The 17,684-nt window shown below is 48.2% G+C and overlaps 1 protein-coding gene across 4 annotated transcripts in view; it reads left to right on the top strand.

Moving 5' to 3' along the window:
• Window positions 1-4,340: 4,340 nt before the first annotated feature.
• Window positions 4,341-17,684, top strand: part of USP36 (ubiquitin specific peptidase 36) — a 35,836-nt gene continuing 22,492 nt past the window's right edge. For 2 of the 4 annotated variants that reach the window (XM_082371561.1, XM_082371558.1), the window contains exons 1-4: window positions 4,342-4,512; window positions 6,777-6,939; window positions 9,256-9,517; window positions 10,008-10,229. In XM_082371561.1, the coding sequence (XP_082227687.1) occupies window positions 9,265-9,517; window positions 10,008-10,229 (475 nt within the window). In that variant the 5' untranslated portion in view covers window positions 4,342-4,512; window positions 6,777-6,939; window positions 9,256-9,264. Of the gene's footprint in view, window positions 4,513-5,007; window positions 5,162-6,776; window positions 6,940-9,255; window positions 9,518-10,007; window positions 10,230-17,684 lie in introns of those variants that run through there. The other 2 variants (XM_082371559.1, XM_082371560.1) reach the window with 2 other exon arrangements.

The following is a 17,684-nucleotide window of genomic DNA, read 5'->3' as shown; positions in this document are numbered from 1 at the left end:
AGGCCAGCACAGGGATTTAAGGTCCATTGGCTACTTTTTGGCCAAACCGCCAAACACAGGCCCAATTCCATTGCAGCCCATCTGCATGCAGGGGAAAGAGGCCTAAAACAAAACTCTTGGAGCCCTGCCACGTGGCTTTTCCTTGGTGAGTTCAACCAGACCCGGGTTTGGATCTAATTTGGCAGTTTCTAGAAACTGGAAATTGTCAGGGTTGTGTAGGCCCAGCAGGAGTGGCTCATAGGAACCAAAACTCACAATGACTGACGTAAAAGTCAGAAGAACAATGATTACTTTACAGTTAGAAATGTGACATAGGTCTTTCCAGAAATTAGCTTAAATCTTTGGTCATCTACAGGCTGTGAAACCGGGGGAGGGGTCCAGTCCCTTTTACCTCGACCTCCAAAGTAAGGAGCCCCCAGGTGACTTCTGGGCAACAGTACTGTTACTTTGTTAATGCATCTTTTTTAAGGTAAGTTCTAATTTGATTCATTTTGGTTACGGCTTTATTTTTTAAAATTGAGAATACTTTATTCTTTCATCTTCAGTGTTTCTCCAGTTTTCTCTTTCAGGATTTAGAGATTATTCAGTTGTCTCATCTCTAGCATTTTATTTGCCATTTAGTTGGATTTCACATTTATCCACAGTGTACCGCCAGCACACCAGCCCAGGGACACACCAATGAAATGAGACATGGTGGGGGAAGGAGGAGAAGTCCAGAGAACATTCCAAATGAATGTATAAGTGGAATGTGCCACCAGCCCAAGGCAACACCAACCTAATGGCAGGGATGGAGGGAATCCAGGAAGACCTCTTGGAGGAGGTGGCACCAGAGGAGGTGGTTGAAGGACAAGTGGGAAAGGGAATTTTAGGCCAAAGACCAACCTGAGCCTGGAGTAGAGACAGCCTGATTGGGGCCTGAGGGGCACTTGGATTTAGCTCTGCTGAAGGATGTAGGGCAGGGAATGGCTGGGGAGGAGGGGGAAAGGCAGGCAAAAGCCAGCCCCTGGGAGGCTATTAGAGACCATGCGAAGGAGCTTGGCTTTCCCATCAGCAGGAGGCAGGGGGAGGGGTGGACAGGAAAGGGTTTCAGACAGGAGTGAAATGGGTTCAGGTAGGCCTTTTAAATATATTATTCTGTTTGGCAGTTTGACCAACGGACTTGGCTCTATGCCAGTAATGCAGGAGAGAGCGGAGAGCGGCTTTACTTGGGCAATGGGACTGAGGGGAGGGAATGGCTTGAGGAATATTTGGAAAGTAAAATTAGCAAAATTTGTTGAGAATTTACACGGGGTGAGGGAGAGAGGGGGAGTCCAGGATGCGGCCAGGCAGGTGATTGTTGGGGTTACTGTGTGCATCAGTCCAGGTCCAACCAGGAACTCCAAAACCACTCTGCACAGCCTTTAAAACAGCAGGGATTAAGGTAGGGATTGGTGACAGCCTGATGGAAGAAACTCCCTGGGAAGCCAAGAAGGGAACAGCGGAAGCTGTCAGCACCTCGAGGGTGGAGGGGCAGAAGGAGGGGCAGCTCTTGTAGGCTGCCCTACCAGAGCCCAGGGAGGGGCCAGGTGGGAGGCTGCAACCACAGTATGTCTCTCTGGATGGCGTTGAAGCCACTGCTGGAGACTCCACTCAAAGCAGAGAGGGAGGGGAAGAAAAGGCCTGCTTCTCCTTTCCTCTGCCCACCAGTCTCAGCAGTGCCCCCAAGTGGCCGGACCCACTGGGAAACCAGCTGAAAAGGGCAAGGATTTGGTCTGAGCTCCAGCACAGCAGCCCAAGTAGGCAACAGGGCAGAAAGGAGAGACAGCTTGGTGGGGGCGGTGGGGGGGGGGCGTTTCTGGGCATGGTGAATTTCGAGGTGCTTGTGGGACACCTCGAAAGGACACCCCCTTCTGGGGAGGGGGTGTCCAGGAGGCACTGGACCCACCTTTCCAAAGATGAGGAGGAGAGAGGTCTGTGTTGGTACATTTGGAATTTACCAGCCTACAGGCAGTAGTTAGTTGCAGTGGTGACAGCAATGGATGTGCTCATAGGGTAAGTATGTTACATAAAAGAAACATTCAAATTATTTTCCCAAATGGTTGCATCATTTTACATTCCCTGCAGTTTTACAATCTATTTGCTTCCACATTCTTTCCAATGTGTAGTCTTTTAGCTTCTAGCAGTTCCATGAGTGTGGAATGTTAACTCATTGTGGTATTAATTTGCATTTCTCTGGTGACGTTTGAGATGGAGCATGTTTTAAAATTTTATTTATTTATTTTTGGCTGCGTGGGTCTTCGTTGCTGCACACAGGCTTTCTCTAGTTGTGTCGACGGGCTTCTCATTGCGGTGGCTTCTCTTGTTGTGGAGCACGGGCTCTAGGCACGCAGGCTTCAGTAGTTGGGGTGCATGGGTTCAGTAGCTGTGGCTTGCGGCCCTAGAGGGCAGGTTCAGTATTTGGGGTGCATGGGTTCAGTAGCTGTGGCTTGCGGCCCTAGAGGGCAGGTTCAGTAGTTGTAGCTCCCGGGCTTAGTTGCTCTCCAGCATGTGGGATCTTCCCGGACCAGGGCTCGAACCCGTGTCCCCTGCATTGGCAGGGGGATTCTTAACCGCTGCGCCACCAGGGAAGCCCAAGATGAAGCATTTTAGAAAAGACTTTCCTATGGGCCATGTGAACACACCTCTAGGAGATTCCACTTGGAAGCCTTCTAGGAGGGAATTTGAAAGGGGAGTAGGGTGGGAGTGTGGGTGGCCAAAGGCTCCACTCGACATCCAGGTCTCAGATCACATTCTCAAGCAGGATGCGGGCCTTTTCAGGCAATAGCTTTGTCATCTAAGAAAAATTTCAGGGTTACCTCTGAGGGCCTGAGCTAAAGATGTGAACTTGGAGCCTGAGAAACCTGGGTTTAAACCACACTTGCTTGCTGGGATCTTGCACACTCAGTTTTATCATCTGTAAAATGGAAACAATATCTTTTTGTAGGGTTGCCATGAGGATTAAATCAGATAGTGTGGGCAAGTGGCCAGCTTGGTATCTGGCACATAATATGAACTCAGCACCAGGAACAAATGTCATCAGTATTGTTATTAGAATCAAAGATCTGCTGGAGATCATCTTTATTTCACAGATGATCACATGGAGGCCCAAAAGAAGTGTCCAAAGCAACTTGCTAACTAGGGCAGAGCTGGGATAAAACTGAGGTCTCCTCAATCCTGGGCTAGTTGCCCGCCCTCCGCCCCCCACCTGCTCCCACACTTTTAATCACTCATTTATACATTGTATCAGACCTGGAAGAGTGAGGTCTTTGTCTGAATCATTGCCTTAGGGCTCAGAACGGATTCCGGGACAAATCCCAATCTGAATCTCTGTAGTTGAGGATTCTCACAGACAGGGCAGAGCTCAACCTCAGGCTCCTGCGGGTCTGTTCATACTTGTTTGCTTTTTCAAAAACCAGCACTCCCCAAGTGATAACTACAGGTGAATTTTGTTCCAATTACACCCATTCTCTCTCTCCATTGCCAGTCCCTGCTTGAAGGACTGTGCGGGGAAGGAACGTAACGACTAGCTCCAGGTTTCTAGTTGCTTCACCCAGGATCGCCCAGCCTGCCCTTCACACTTGTCTGCCAAGGACACAGCAGATTGTGTTGTGTACTCCAAGTGTTCCCTTTTAGGAAAAGTTGTTTTCTGTGGAGTAACAATATTCCTTTGCTTATGTGAGAGTATCTGGAGGTCAGGCCTGGGACTGCACTCTCTCCACCTGCCCTGCGGAACGGGGCGGACGCAACCAAGCGGATTAGGTGAAAGGCATTTTAAAAAATACTGCAAAAGCAAAGCGCGTTTGCAAACATTCAACCAAAACTTTAACGTAGTCATCACGGGATGACGCTTTTGGAGGAAGGGAGTGGGGTCAAGGAATTGCACAGGGCCCGGGACACTGCAAAGGTCAAATACCATCGCTCCCGACCCCTTAATCCCAAGAGCACTTTGCTCCGCCCTCCGGGCTTCACTGGACCCGCTGCCCTCTTCTCGCCGGGCCTGTGTCTTGGTCACTAAATGCCCTAGAGGGTGCGATCAAGCCTCCCGCGCCACCGCCCCTACTGCAGGTGAGAAAGACGCGCGCCCGGACGCCGCCCTAGGTGCGCCGGCTCGCCAGACCCGGAAGCAGGCACCTCACGTGCTCTGCGGGAACTCGTGGGGCGCCGGCCAAGGGGGCGGGGCGTCTCAGGCTCTGCGTGCTTGCGTCATCGCGTAGGCTGGCGGGGCCGCGGGACGGGGAGGTGACGTATCGGGCGCGTAAAGTGGCTGTGGGCGGGTCCAGGGACTAGGGCGGAAGCTAGCACCGCCTCTTAAAGTTGCCGGGGCCTTTCGGTGTGCCGCCTTGAGGGCTGCGGACCGCGGCTCCTTTAAGCGTCGCCGTGACACGTGTGTGAGGCGGCGGAGGCCCGGATGGTGCGTGTGCGGGGCCCGTGCCGAGCAGACGCCAGCGCTGCGGGCCTGCAGCCGGGCCAGCAGCCGAGCTAGCTGAGGGCTGGGTAGGCTGGGGCCGGGTTGGGGCGGCGCGAGGGCCGGGTGGAGAGCTTCCGCCCGGCGGGGCGTGGGAATGTGACTCCCGACGCGGGGCGCACCGGCGGACGCTCCGGGGAGACACGGGTGTTTGTTTGCGAGGGACTTGGGGGTCCACGGAGAGGCACCAGGGCTGCACCGTCCGCAAGGGGCTCCGGGGTCCACGGGGAGGCCCCGGGCTGCGCGTCCACGGGGGTCTCCGGGGTCCACGGGGAGGTACTAGGGCTGCGTCGTCTCCGAGGGCTCGGGGGTGCACGGGGAGGCCCTGGAAATGTGTCCTCGGTCCGGGTTGCCTCGGGTCTGCTCTCTGCTCTTCTCCACACACCGGGAGCGACCCGCGATGCAGGGAAGAGCTGCCCCGTCCAGGAACCCAGGCAGGGGAGGAGGCAGCAGCCTATGGCGGTGTTACGCACAGACGCATCATGTATGCAGAATTCAGACTTTCTTTGGAATGGCTTAATTCCAAATAAAGGGGAGGGCGTTCAGTTTGGCAGCAGAGTTGATGTCTTGTTTGTTCTCTTGTAGTAAGAGATGTGGGAAAGCTCGCCTCTGGAGAGGGTAACATTCCTTATGGTCTTGGTCGTGGTCATGGTCCTGGTGAGGGGATGGGTACAAGATGTGAGTTTTTTAAATATCTGTTTCTTTGGGCGGGTAGTATTGGGTCTCCCCTGGGGTTCTAGGAGCTAGAGCAGCGTCCTAAAACAGAGACGGATGAGAGAGGAAAACATCCTGGCTCTGACACAGTCCACTGTCTGTAAGGGATGCGGAGAATCAGGCCTCCAAGGAGAGGGGCGCTCAGTTTGCTCTTTCCTGGCTGGGGACCGATGTTTGCTCTGCAGAAGAGCCCCCTCTAAAAGCGCCCCAGGGAGGCCCCAGCCCTGTGCTGTCTGGGGCTCCTCCCCGCCAGCACGTGGTTGACCCTGTGAGTCTCCAGTGCATTTTATGCTGGAAAAATGCATTTAAAGGGAGGAGGGAGAGAAAATGTTCTTGAATGGTGATTGATTTAAGGAAGCTTTATTTGAGTAGAGGTAGAAACGTGCACAGATAAACGTGAGCTGGTCCTGGCCCGTGAGGAACGTGCACTGGAGAGAGCATCCTTCCTGAGTTTTGAAGCAAGTGTGTACATCAGAGGGCTTGTGATGATTACAGGGACATTTTTCTCTGGGTTGCTGCACCTCAGAAATAAATCATTTTTAGGTTGTTGCTTAATGTTTCGGGTGGAATGGGTGATGTAGAGGTTTGATCTTCCTGTTGAAACTTGAAAAATTCTATTTGTTCAAAATCTCTTGACTCCACATCGAGGAGTGGGCTATGTGGGATGGGTGGGTGTTCTTTAAGTTATTTATCTCGAATTAAACTGGGTTCAATCTCCCAAGTTCTGTTTATCCTCTAGCTTCGAGGGGTTCCCAAACCCATATCCGCCCATGACAAGAGTCCTTAGCAACGTGTGATCTTGACAGGAAGAGGGACATTGTAGGGAGTTTTCATGAAACAGAAATCTTTACAGATTGACTTCATTCTGAGATCATGTTTATTATGATCTTTAGTTTTTCTTTCTTTCTTTTTTTTTGCTGTTGATATGCTTTTACTTATGGACATCAGACATGGTATATCTGGAACTTGCTGTAAAGTAATGTGGGCTCAGGAGAGGAATCGACTGGTCCTACACAATAATTATTGACGCTGAATGAGGGGAGCATGGCGGTTCCCTGTGATGTTCTCTACATTGTGAATGAACGTTTTCACAGTAAAAAGTTTTTAAGTACCTTAATTTTCTGTAATCACAGTGATTGTGGTTGGTAATTAAGAAAAAAAAAAAGCAGAGTGAAAATTTGGCAACTCTCATTGCGCCATTTTTTTGGGAAATCTTACTGGCTCATGTCATCTGAAAGTTGGAGATGATTATCTGTTATCTCTTAGTCTTTGCAAATGTGATGGAGTCTGGAGTTGACCGGCGTGTGGGGAGATTTTTGTTCACTGGGCTTGTCACTGGCGTGAAGGTTAAGGTATGGAACAAAGGGCAGTGTTTTCATATCATGTCCATCGAAATTGTTTGTAGTTAGTTAGCTCAGCTTTTCACTCTTTCTAAGTCCCGCACTGTCCATATTCCTTCCGCCTTAATGCTGACTGTTCCCGGTAGATGGTTGGCCTTCCTGCTCCGCGTCCAGGGGGTGGGGCTGATGAGACAGCGGGAAGAGAACTGGCCTCATGTGATGCTGTGTTCATCCCACAGACTCTGACACCCATTCTGGACGACACGCTTGTGGCTCTGGTGATTGAACAGGCCAAAGCCTGGGAGCACGTGATTTTGAGGGCCCAGCACCACACCTGCCCAGTCCGGCCAAGCACCTGACCCCATGCTGCAGGAATAGCACGCCCAAGTTCAGACACCCCAGGTAAGCCCACATGTGGTCCAGCAGCCATTGTTCAGTTGGTGAGAGCTCTTAGATAATTCCCCTTAGGAAAGCTTCTTTTATTTTTTTCATGTCAAAGAACTTGTGCTTGCTTTTTTTAAAATAATGGTCTTACATTTCTGTTCTTTACAGAAATTTTTATAGAAAAAGAAATTGGATCCACATACAGAATTAGGTGCCCCATAACCATAAATCTGGATGGTTTACCAAGAGGTGCTGGACAGGGTCCTTTCACTCGAGGAGAGTTTTGGATCCACCTGACTAGTTGGGTCTCCTGGCTCAGGCCAGCGACCACATACCCGGGGGAAGTCATCATTTTTCTGATGGGAGTAAGCTGTGTAAGGAACTATTTTTCTAACTGTGACTCAAATAGTCCTTGAGCTTTGGCCGGGGTGGTTGAGTTGACAGGTAGTGTGTGTAGTTAGAGGTGATGGGGATTTCCGGTTTGTTACAGTTTCTACACTGCGGCTTTAGGGACTGTTCCGCAGCCAGCAGTCAGCTCTCACCCAGTGTGTGTCTCCCCATTAAGCTCACAGGCACCTTTGACACTGTTTTTTTTCCTATTTTACAAAGAACGGTCTCCCGCAGTCACAGTGATTGTCCCTGGAGTCTATAGCTAATCCACGCTGGAATAACCCAGGCCTGCCGCCTTCTGGAGCCTGAGTTGCCGCCACGGCCCCTGCCTGCTCTGCCCCCCACCCCCCCTTAAGTTTAGGCGTTTTGTGTACACCATTCTAGTCCTATTACTATCTTTTCTCTTCTCCCTCACTTTTTTTTTTTTTTTTTTTTTAATAAATTTATTTATTTTTAACTGTGTTGGGTCTTCGTTTCTGTGCGAGGGCTTTCTCTAGTTGCGGCGAGCAGGGGCCACTCTTCATTGCGGTGCGCGGGCCTCTCACTACTGCGACCTCTATTGTTGCGGAGCACAGGCTCCAGACGCGCAGGCTCAGTAGTTGTGGCTCACGGGCCTAGTTGCTCCGCGGCATGTGGGATCTTCCCAGACCAGGGCTCGAACCCATGTCCCCTGCACTGGCAGGCAGATTCTCAACCACTGCGCCACCAGGGAAGCCCTCCCTCACTTTTAAAAAGATACTCTGAACTGATTCACTTTGTTATAAAGCAGAAACTAACACACCATTGTAAAGCAATTATACTCCAATAGAGATGTTTAAAACAAAAATAAAAGATAATCTGTACAAGCACTATCCAGTAACACAAGCCACAAGTATAACTGAGTTTTATAGTGGCCACGTTAAAAAATAAAAAGAAGCAGATGAAATGAACTGTCACAATATAACTTATTTAACCCAGTATATGTAAAATGTGATCATTTTGGGGACTTCCCTGGTGGCGCCGTGGTTAAGAATCCGCCTGCCAATGCAGGGGACACGGGTTCGAGCCCTGGTCCGGGAAGATCCCACATGCCGCGGAGCAACTAAGGCCAAGAGCCACAACTACTAAGCCTGTGCTCTGGAGCCCGTGTGCCACAACTGCTGAGCCCATGCACCGCAACTACTGAGCCCAGTGCGCCTAGAGCCTGTGCTCTGCAACAAGAGAAGCGAGTGCTTGCTGCAACTAGAGAAAGCCCGCGTGCAGCAACAAAGACCCAACTCAGCCAAAAATATATATGTATATATATGATCATTTCGGCATATAACTAGTCTTAAAATTACTGAGATGTTTTACATTTGCAAACTGAGTCTTCGAAATCCAGTGTGTGTTCTACACTTACAGCACATCCCAGTTTGGACCAGCCTCACTTCTTCTGTTCAGTGGCCCAATGAGGCTCGTGGCCTTTGTTTTGAAGAGTACGGGTCTGAGCAGATGAGTGTGCCCACCTCACTCTCCGTGCGAATTCCTTTATTACATGGATTTGTGTGTGCAACTAGAGTGTCTTGTGAGAATTAGTGTTTTCCTGGTTTTGAGCATACGTTAGGACCACATGGTTGCCTCTTGAGGGAAATTGCACCAAGTGTGACGTCCAAAGTCACTTGATGGTACTTGTTGAAGAGAAGACGCCGAGAAGGTAGTCTCGCCTCCTCCGGGCCGTGTCAGTCCGTTTAGTGCTGTTTGCGGAGGCACTTTGTCTTTTTGAGAGGAGAAGCGTGGGCATCGCTGTGTCCAAGTGGTCAGTACTACGTCTCGTGTCACCCTTCCTTTGTAAGGTTGGCGGCCGATCCAGAGCCGCTTTCATGGTGGGTCACATCCATAAGGCCCAGGAGGGGGTTGTCAGGGAAGGGATGCTCTGTTCCTGGGACCCGCTTACCCGCCGCTCCGTGTTCTTCCTTATCCCCGCAGTGATGCACCATGCCCATAGTCGACAAGTTGAAGGAAGCCCTCAAGCCTGGCCGCAGGGACTCGGCTGACGATGGGGAGCTGGGGAAGCTTCTGGCCTCATCTGCCAGGAAGGTCCTTCTGCAGAAGCTGGAGTTTGAGCCGGCCAGCAAGAGTTTCTCCTACCAGCTGGAGTCACTGAAGAGCAAATACGTGCTGCTGAACCCCAGGACAGAGGGAGCCGGCTGCCACAGGAGCGGGGATGAGCCACAGGCCAGGACACAGGGTACTGTGAGAGGGCCTCGCTCTGTGCTGACCAAGTGGAGGGACGAAACGTTGACTGATTAGTAGGACCAGAAACGGAGTGTGGTGACTTGTGAATGTCGTGCGTGGGGTCAGTAGATTTTAGTTATGGAAGGAACGGTATGGGGTTGGTCAGAAAGAGATCTGTGTCCTTAGAGGTTCAAGAGCAGGCCTTGGACACCGGATGGAGAAGGGGGGTGGGCTCAGTGCCAGTGCCCGGTTCTTCCAGCTGCTGGTTCTCGGGACCTCGTCCTCTCATCCACAGAGGGGTCCTGGGGCGCTAGACCGACGCCGTCAGGGAGAGCCGTGGGGTGACAGGCGTTCTCCTGGGCTTCTGCCCCCGGAGAACCCAGTCGCCCCCGGATGCCGCGTTCTGAGCCCGTGCCCACTGAGTGTGCCACGGCACTTGCTCTCGGTGGTCTGCCTGGGCACGGAGTCAGATGGCCTCCTCTCTCCCATCCCTCCCCCTCCAGGCAGCGAGCACACGTACGAGAGCTGCGGTGACGGCGTCCCCGCGCCCCAGAAGGTGCTCTTCCCCGTGGAGCGGCTGTCGCTGCGCTGGGGGCGCGTCTACCGTGTGGGCGCGGGGCTGCACAACCTCGGCAACACCTGCTTCCTCAACTCCACCGTGCAGTGCTTGACCTACACGCCGCCCCTGGCCAACTACCTGCTCTCCAAGGAGCACACGCGAGGCTGTGAGTGAGCGCTGGGGGGGGGGGGGGGGGGCTGTGCACACGCATGGCGGCGAGTGTGCACGTGCAGTGGGGTGACCCTGGGTCCTCGGGGCCAGATGGTCTCCTAAGTGGACAAACCCATGTGCTCAACGGTGCTGCCAGTTCAGCCTGGGTCCAATTCAGGAGTGAAGTAGTAACTGATAAATAGTAACGCTTTATAGTAACTGGTAAATCCTACATTTGAATTGTGCCAGCTGCAGGATGGGCCGTGAAAGAGAATCAGGTAGAGTAATGGTCTCTAAACTGGTCTGAAAGTAATTACCTAAAGAGAGAAAAGGGTTTTCAAAAGATACCTCCGAAATACATGTATTCGGTTGTTTTATACACCTGTTTTTGTAGCAGTGTTTTATGTACATCATAAAACGTCCTCCAAAGTGGAAATTGAATGTGGGTAAAATAAAGATGAAAGAAAATATAACTTACCCAAACTGAAGAAAACAGAAAGTCTGAATAGCCTTTCCACCATTAACAAAATTAAGTCAGTGGTTAAAATTTTTCCCATGAAGAAAACACCAGGCTGAGACAATTTATGGGTAAGTTTTATGAAACTTTTAAGAAACAGATCATTTCAATGCTTCCTGAACTCTTTCAGAGAAAAGAAAAAGAGAGAAAGCTCCCTAGCTCGTTCAGTGAGGTTCTCTTAACTTGGATAACAAAATTAAAAAGCACAATATGAGAAAGAAAAATTACAGTTCCCTCTTGTTCATGAATATACATGTAAAAATTCTAGATAAAATACTAGCAAATTCAGTAGTCTTAAACACTGTGAGCAACTTGTGTTCATCCTAGTAACACAAGGATGTTCTAATATCAGAAAACCTCCAAATGTAATTGTGGAGCCAGTATAGCACAGCAGTTACAAGCACCACTCTGGAGGCTGGCCTGCTGGGTTTACATCCTGGTTCTGCCACCCGGCGACTGAGTCCTTGAGAATTACCTGACCTGTTCCTCATCTGCAAAGTAATAATAATATTTCCTTCACAGCGTTTTTGTAAAGCTTAAATGAATTGTGTAGAGTGCTTAGAATAGTACTTGGCACTCAGTAAGTTCTACATCCGTGACTGCTAATCTTGCTACCTTAGTTGCCGTCACTTTATTAACAGATTAAGAGAGAAAGGTCACCTGAAAATAGATGCCCCAAAAAATTATGATAAAGAAAACTCTTAGCAAAGTAGCAACAGAAGGGATTTTTTTACTAATATTGATAAAAGGTATCTAGCAAAAACTACAAAAAAGCATTCCAATTAGGAAAATAGTAGAAGCACACCTTTTAAAATACGGAGAGAAGCAAGGGTGGCCACTCTCTGTACTTGTGTTTGATATGCTGGTCCTGGCCAGAGCAGTGACACAGGAGACAAGAGGAGGGAGTAACACTTGTTGGTTAAAAATGATACTCCTGCGTAGAAAAACAAAGGAATCCATAGACAAATCAGAAATTCGGGGGAATAAGAAAGAAATTTGGCACTATGACTAGATATAACATCAATATACAAAAAGTTACTTGAATTTGTCTACACCAAACAAGAAATTGTTAAAAAAAAAAAAATTGGGGCTTCCCTGGTGGCGCAGTGGTTGAGAATCTGCCTGCCAATGCAGGGGACACGGGTTCGAGCCCTGGTCTGGGAAGATCCCACCTGCCGTGGAGCAACTAGGCCCGTGAGCCACAACTACTGAGCCTGCGCGTCTGGAGCCTGTGCTCCGCAGCAAGAGAGGCCGCGACAGTGAGAGGCCCACGCACTGCGATGAAGAGTGGCCCCCGCTCGCCGCAACTAGAGAAAGCCCTCGCACAGAAACGAAGACCCAACACAGCCAAAATAAATAAATTAATTAATTAATTAAAAAAATTTGCTATTATAAAAAATTGTATAACAGCAACAAAAATGATAAGTGTCGAGACCCAAATTACCAAGATATATGTGGAAAACCTTTCCTGGGAATTTAAGGGCATTATATGATAACCTACACACATGGAGATCGCTGCCTTCACAGAGGGAAGCCTCAATATTATAAAAATGTTGGTTCTCTCCCAAATTAATATAGAGATTATTGTAGCTCCAGCTGATTCTAAAATTTATGTGGAAAAGAAAAGCAAAGGACCAAAATCACCAAGACACCTGTAAAGAATATGAGAAGAGGTATACTCTAGCAGCTGTAAAGTCTTCTTGTAAAGTTAGAGAAGTTAAAATGGCATAGAATTGAGTCAGGGAGGGAAGTACTGACCGATGGAGAGACAGCCCAGAAACAGAGCCACGAATGCGTGGACATGTGGCATTACACACCATTTTTTCACATATACATGTGTCTCCTGTTTTAAATAAATGGAACTTAAAAATAACTAGGGTTTACATACGGAAAAAATGAAATAGAATCCCCATTTCACAGCATACTCACACCAAAAAATGGATTTAAAACTTCTCAAAAGGGCTTCCCTGGTGGCACAGTGGTTAAGAATCCTCCGGCCAATGCAGGGGACACGGGTTCAAGCTCTGATCCGGGAAAGTCCCACATACCGCGGAGCAACTAAGCCCATGTGCCACAACTACTGAGCCTGCGCTCTAGAGCCTGGGAGCCAGAACTACTGAGCCCGCGTGCCACAGCTACTGAAGCTCACATGCCTAGAGCCTGTGCTCTGCAACAAGAGAAGCCACCGCAATGAGAAGCCCGCGCACTGCCACAAAGAGTAGCCCCCACTTAGCGCAACTAGAGAAAGCCTGCGCACAGCAACGAAGACCCAACGCAGCCAAAAATAAATAAAATAAATAAATTTATTTTTAAAAAAACTTCTCAAAAGTAAAAACAATGCTTTTATAACAGACGTGAGCAAGTATCTTTCTGACCTTGGGTTGGGAGAAAGCACTAACCATTAAAAAAATTGATGAATTCGGCTGCATTAAAATTAAGAACTTTTGTTCATGAAAAAACAAAATACAAACAGGGAGCTACAGACGAGGAGATGACACCTGGGATGCATAAACAATGAAGGATTGGTACCAAGAATATATACAAAACCACAAATCAACAAGGAAAAGAGAATAACATATTAAGAAATAGATAAACATTAGGAGCAGGCATTTTATAGGAGAGGAAACTCATGGTCACAGAGCAGAGGAGGAGATTGCTAGTAACCTCGTAATCTGGGAGACGCTTTATACCTTTGTGGTCGATGAGGATTCAGAAGTCTGACGGTACCGAAGGCCATAGGGGATGGAGGTCAATGAGATTCTTTGTAAACTCCTGGTCTTAGTTGGCATAACTACTTTGGAAAACAATCTGGTGTTCTCTGTCATATAATCTACACTTAACAATTCTACAGAAAAGCTCTGATATCTGCACCAGGAAACCTACAGCAAAAAATTGTAAGCAACCCAGGTGCCCATCAACACAATGGGTACTTGAATTATATAGGCACATGGTAGAATATTATACGGCAGTGCAGAAGAATGGATTTGCTCCATGAATGAGTCTCAATAGCATAGTGTCAAGTGAAGAAAAAGTCCCAGAAGACTGCATGCAGCATGAATTCCTATTTATAAAATTGGAAAGCAGACAATTTGTTGTTTAGGTGTACATATATGTGATAAAACTTAAAGTGATTTTTATAACTAGGTAAATAATTAGAAATCAGGGCAGAACCAGAGGCAGGGACATGGGAGCGTGGGAGGAACATCGTTATGATAAAAGTTTGGGATTGCATGACGTGTTCAGGGATATTAGTTATATTATTAAAAAAGAATGAAAGAAGACCAGGCTATGGGAACGACTGTAGTATTTTAAATGTCTTGTAATGGTTCACAGCAGCACTAGCTACTGTATCAAGGCACAGTGCACACTTCTAAGATGAAGTTGATTCTAAATCTGTTTCCAGTAGTTACCTTGGTGATGGCTGAGGTTGTTTTGGGTGGACTTTACTAAGGTTTGACTGGGTTGTCTTTGTTTTTATCTCATGACGTTGGCGGTGAGAGCCTCTCTCCTGAGCCTGTAGGTCGCTCTGCCGTTTTCTTGTTCCCTGTGCTTCCGCTGTTGGTTTCTCTGCAGGAATCTTTGAGCTGTTTGCAACTTTGCAAGGGTTAATACAGTTAAAAGTAGGTAACCTCTGTAAGTCCATGTAACCTGGCACAAGTAAACTGTAGTATGTGGGGGCAAGGGCTTGAGTTGGGAGCAGCCCCTCCTCCTGTGAGCAACGCAGGCAGACCTGGGGAGGGTGCCAGTGTCTCTCCATGTCACTCTGTGAAATGTCAGTAAGCCTTAATTTCTTGGCTTTTTTAGAGTAAAATGTATTAAGAGAAGTTTTAGTATTTTTTTCCTGGCACCTGACTGGATCCCCAAGTGACCCCTAAGTGGGCTTGGGCTGTCCTCTCTTCCTCGAATTCACTGTTTGAAGATTCTCAAGGGTCCAGGGAAGTATGGCTTGAACATGACAAGGGGCTGCTTACATGGAGCCCCAGTCCTGCAACGTGCCTGGACCACTTCAGGATCTACCCACAGAATAAACACTGTGTAAAATATCCAGGGGGATTAAATCCTATTCTTTCGTACATTCTTCCCCAAATTCAAGTAGCAGTGTCCCCAAAATCATGGATACAACTTTTATGATACATTTTCCTAAATTACCTGAAGAAAGTGTCCACGGGCTGTTTAAATTAAACTTGCGTATTACCAGGGATTTGGGAAATCCTGTTTCAGGTATTTCTGGGTGAAATTGTTACTTGCCCTATTTTTTTTTTTTTTTGTGCCGAGTCACACGGCTTGCGGGATCTTAGTTCCCAGACCAGGGATTGAACCCTTGGTGGTGAAAGTGCCGAGTCCTAACCACTGGACCACCAGGGAGTTCCCAGTTGCCCTATTTAAGAGTGATGATTTATTAGTCTAAAAGTCTCAGCGTTTTAGATAATGATTAGAGGCTTAATTTCCACACGACTTTCATAGAGTATCTTAACATGAATTAGATTTTGTAAATGGGAGCTCTTTTTGTTTGCTTAACATTTGTTATGTTTGTTATCTTAAATAACATTAGGTTTTTTGCCTAAATTTGAGCCTTCTCCACAATTATTGCCATTTAAAAAATAAAAGTAATGAATGGATATAGTTAGAGTTGAGAAAACTCTAAAATGAAAAATTAAAGCCTCTCCTTCATGTAAAGGCATTAATCACATGAATGGTTTTTTGATTTCCCTCCAAGAAGAATTTTTTGTATAAATACTAGCATTTTTTAAAAAATAAAACTTTTTTGCATTATGGTAAGTGCATATAACAAAATTTACCATTTTAAGTGTACAGTTCAGTAGCATTAAGTGCATTCACACTGTCATGCAACCATCACCACCATCCATCTCCAGAACGTTTTCAAACTGGAAGTCCGGCCCCATTAAAAACAACCCCCCCCCCAGCCCCCATCCTTGGTACCCTCCATCCTACTTTTTTAAAATTATTATTTAATTATTAGCACCTTTAATTATTTATTTATTTATTTTTTGGCTGTGTTGGGTCTTCATTTCTGTGCGAGGGCTTCCTCTAGTTGCGGCAAGCGGGGGCCTCTCACTATCGCGGCCACTCTTGTTGCGGAGCATGGGCTCCAGACGCACAGGCTCAGTAGTTGTGGCTCACGGGCCTAGTTGCTCCGCGGCATGTGGCATCCTCCCAGACCAGGGCTCGAACCCGTGTCCCCTGCATTGGCAGGCAGATTCTCAACCACTGCGCCACCAGCAAAGCCCCCATCCTACTTTTTGTCTCGGTGACCCTTGCTGCTCCAGGTACTTCATGTAAGTGGAATTACACAGTGTTTGTCCTTTTAGGACTGGCTTACTTCACTTAGCATAATGTCCTCAAGGTTTCTCTTTGTTGTAGCAGGTGTCAGAATTCCTTTTCTTTTTAAGGCTGAGTAATATTCCACTTTATTTATAGACCACATTCTTTATCCATTCGTCTGTCAATGGTCGCTCAGATTGCTTCTACATTTTGGTTCTTGTGAATAATACTATAAATGTGAGTGTACGAGTATCTCTTTGAGACTCTGCTTTCCCTTCTTTTGGGTAAATACCTGGAAGAGGAATTACTGGATTATATGGGAATTCTATTTTTAATTTTTTGAGGAACTACCATACTCTTTTCCACAGTAGCTGCACCATTTGACATTCCCACGAACAGTGTACAGGGGTTCCAGTTTCTCAACATCTTTACCAACATGGGCCCTTTTCGTTTGTAGATACTAGGATTTTTTGTGTGTACGTGGTAAACAGGCTGCATGCTGTTTCCTTTTTTAATTTGAGATAGGTCTAAGTAACTGGGTGATTGGAGGTGTTCAGGGGGAGAATAATGGATTGGTGTGAATTTTGTGTTAGGCGCTGGGTCTGTTTAGGAAGGTCGTGCACTACATACACGACTGCAGTATCTTGTAGAACTAAAGATGTGCTTGCCCTTGGACCCAGAAATGTATCTTGTAGGTATATGCCTTAGAGAAACTGACATGCGCACAAGGACCATTCACCACAGCATTTGTGATAGCAGGAAAAGGGGGAAGGTTGACATGCAGGAGCAGGGGGGCCGTGTGGATGAACTGTGGTCTGGAGCAGGGATTAAAGAGCGGTTTGTTACAGTTGATAGAAAGTGAGCTTAAACATGAAGCTGCAGTGTCCTGGTAAGTGAGTGCCACGTGTGGAATACAGTGAATGCATGAATGGGAACAGTGGTGACCTGGTTGGGGAGAAGGATGAAGCACGTGGGGAACAGGGTTGTGAGAGGTTGAGAGGGAGTTCAACTATCACACCAGTACTTGACTTAAAAATCACCTAAAATGGGGTGTAGTCTTTGCTCTTCTCTGTGTATTTAAGATCATAATTTTAAGTAGAGGTAGAAGCATAACGCTATCTTGCCTAATTCCTGGGGGACAAATAGTTTATCCAGAGCACGGGGACTGGCCGCAGCCTGGGGGCCCCATCACAGCATGGGGGCTCTGTGTGGCCCACTGCCGGTCTTTATGGACCCGTCCCTACCGTGTAGGTGTCGCCTGGGGCCGCTTGGGGCGCCAGAGCTGCAGAGTCGGGCCATTAGGCTGGGGGAGCACGTGCCCGGGGTCTCCCCAGAGCTGGCCGAGCCCCTGTGTCTCCTGGAAACCAGAGCAGAGGTTCCTATGCTGAAGAGCACATGAAGGGGGTGTCGGGAAGCCCAAAATGTTCTAGCCTGTTGACCATGTGATGCAGTTTGGAAGTCAGAGAAAACATTATTCTAAACGGTGCTTGAAAACTCAGACTCCTTGGGCTGGGTTGCAGCCGAGCCCACAGCTGTGGAGAGACCGGGTCCCGGGTGCCGCAGGCAGCGCCGGGGCTTGGGCCGGGCTGTCAGGCTCCTGCTGTCTCTGCTGGGCGGGAGGCCATGTTGTCAGGTCTCCTGGGAGCTCTTGCCTTACCACGACCGCCTGTC

The sequence above is a fragment of the Balaenoptera borealis genome, assembly GCF_965194805.1.
Source record: "Balaenoptera borealis genome assembly, chromosome: 20".
NCBI lineage: Eukaryota > Metazoa > Chordata > Mammalia > Artiodactyla > Balaenopteridae > Balaenoptera > Balaenoptera borealis.
This window is presented reverse-complemented; position numbering and strand designations above follow the sequence as displayed.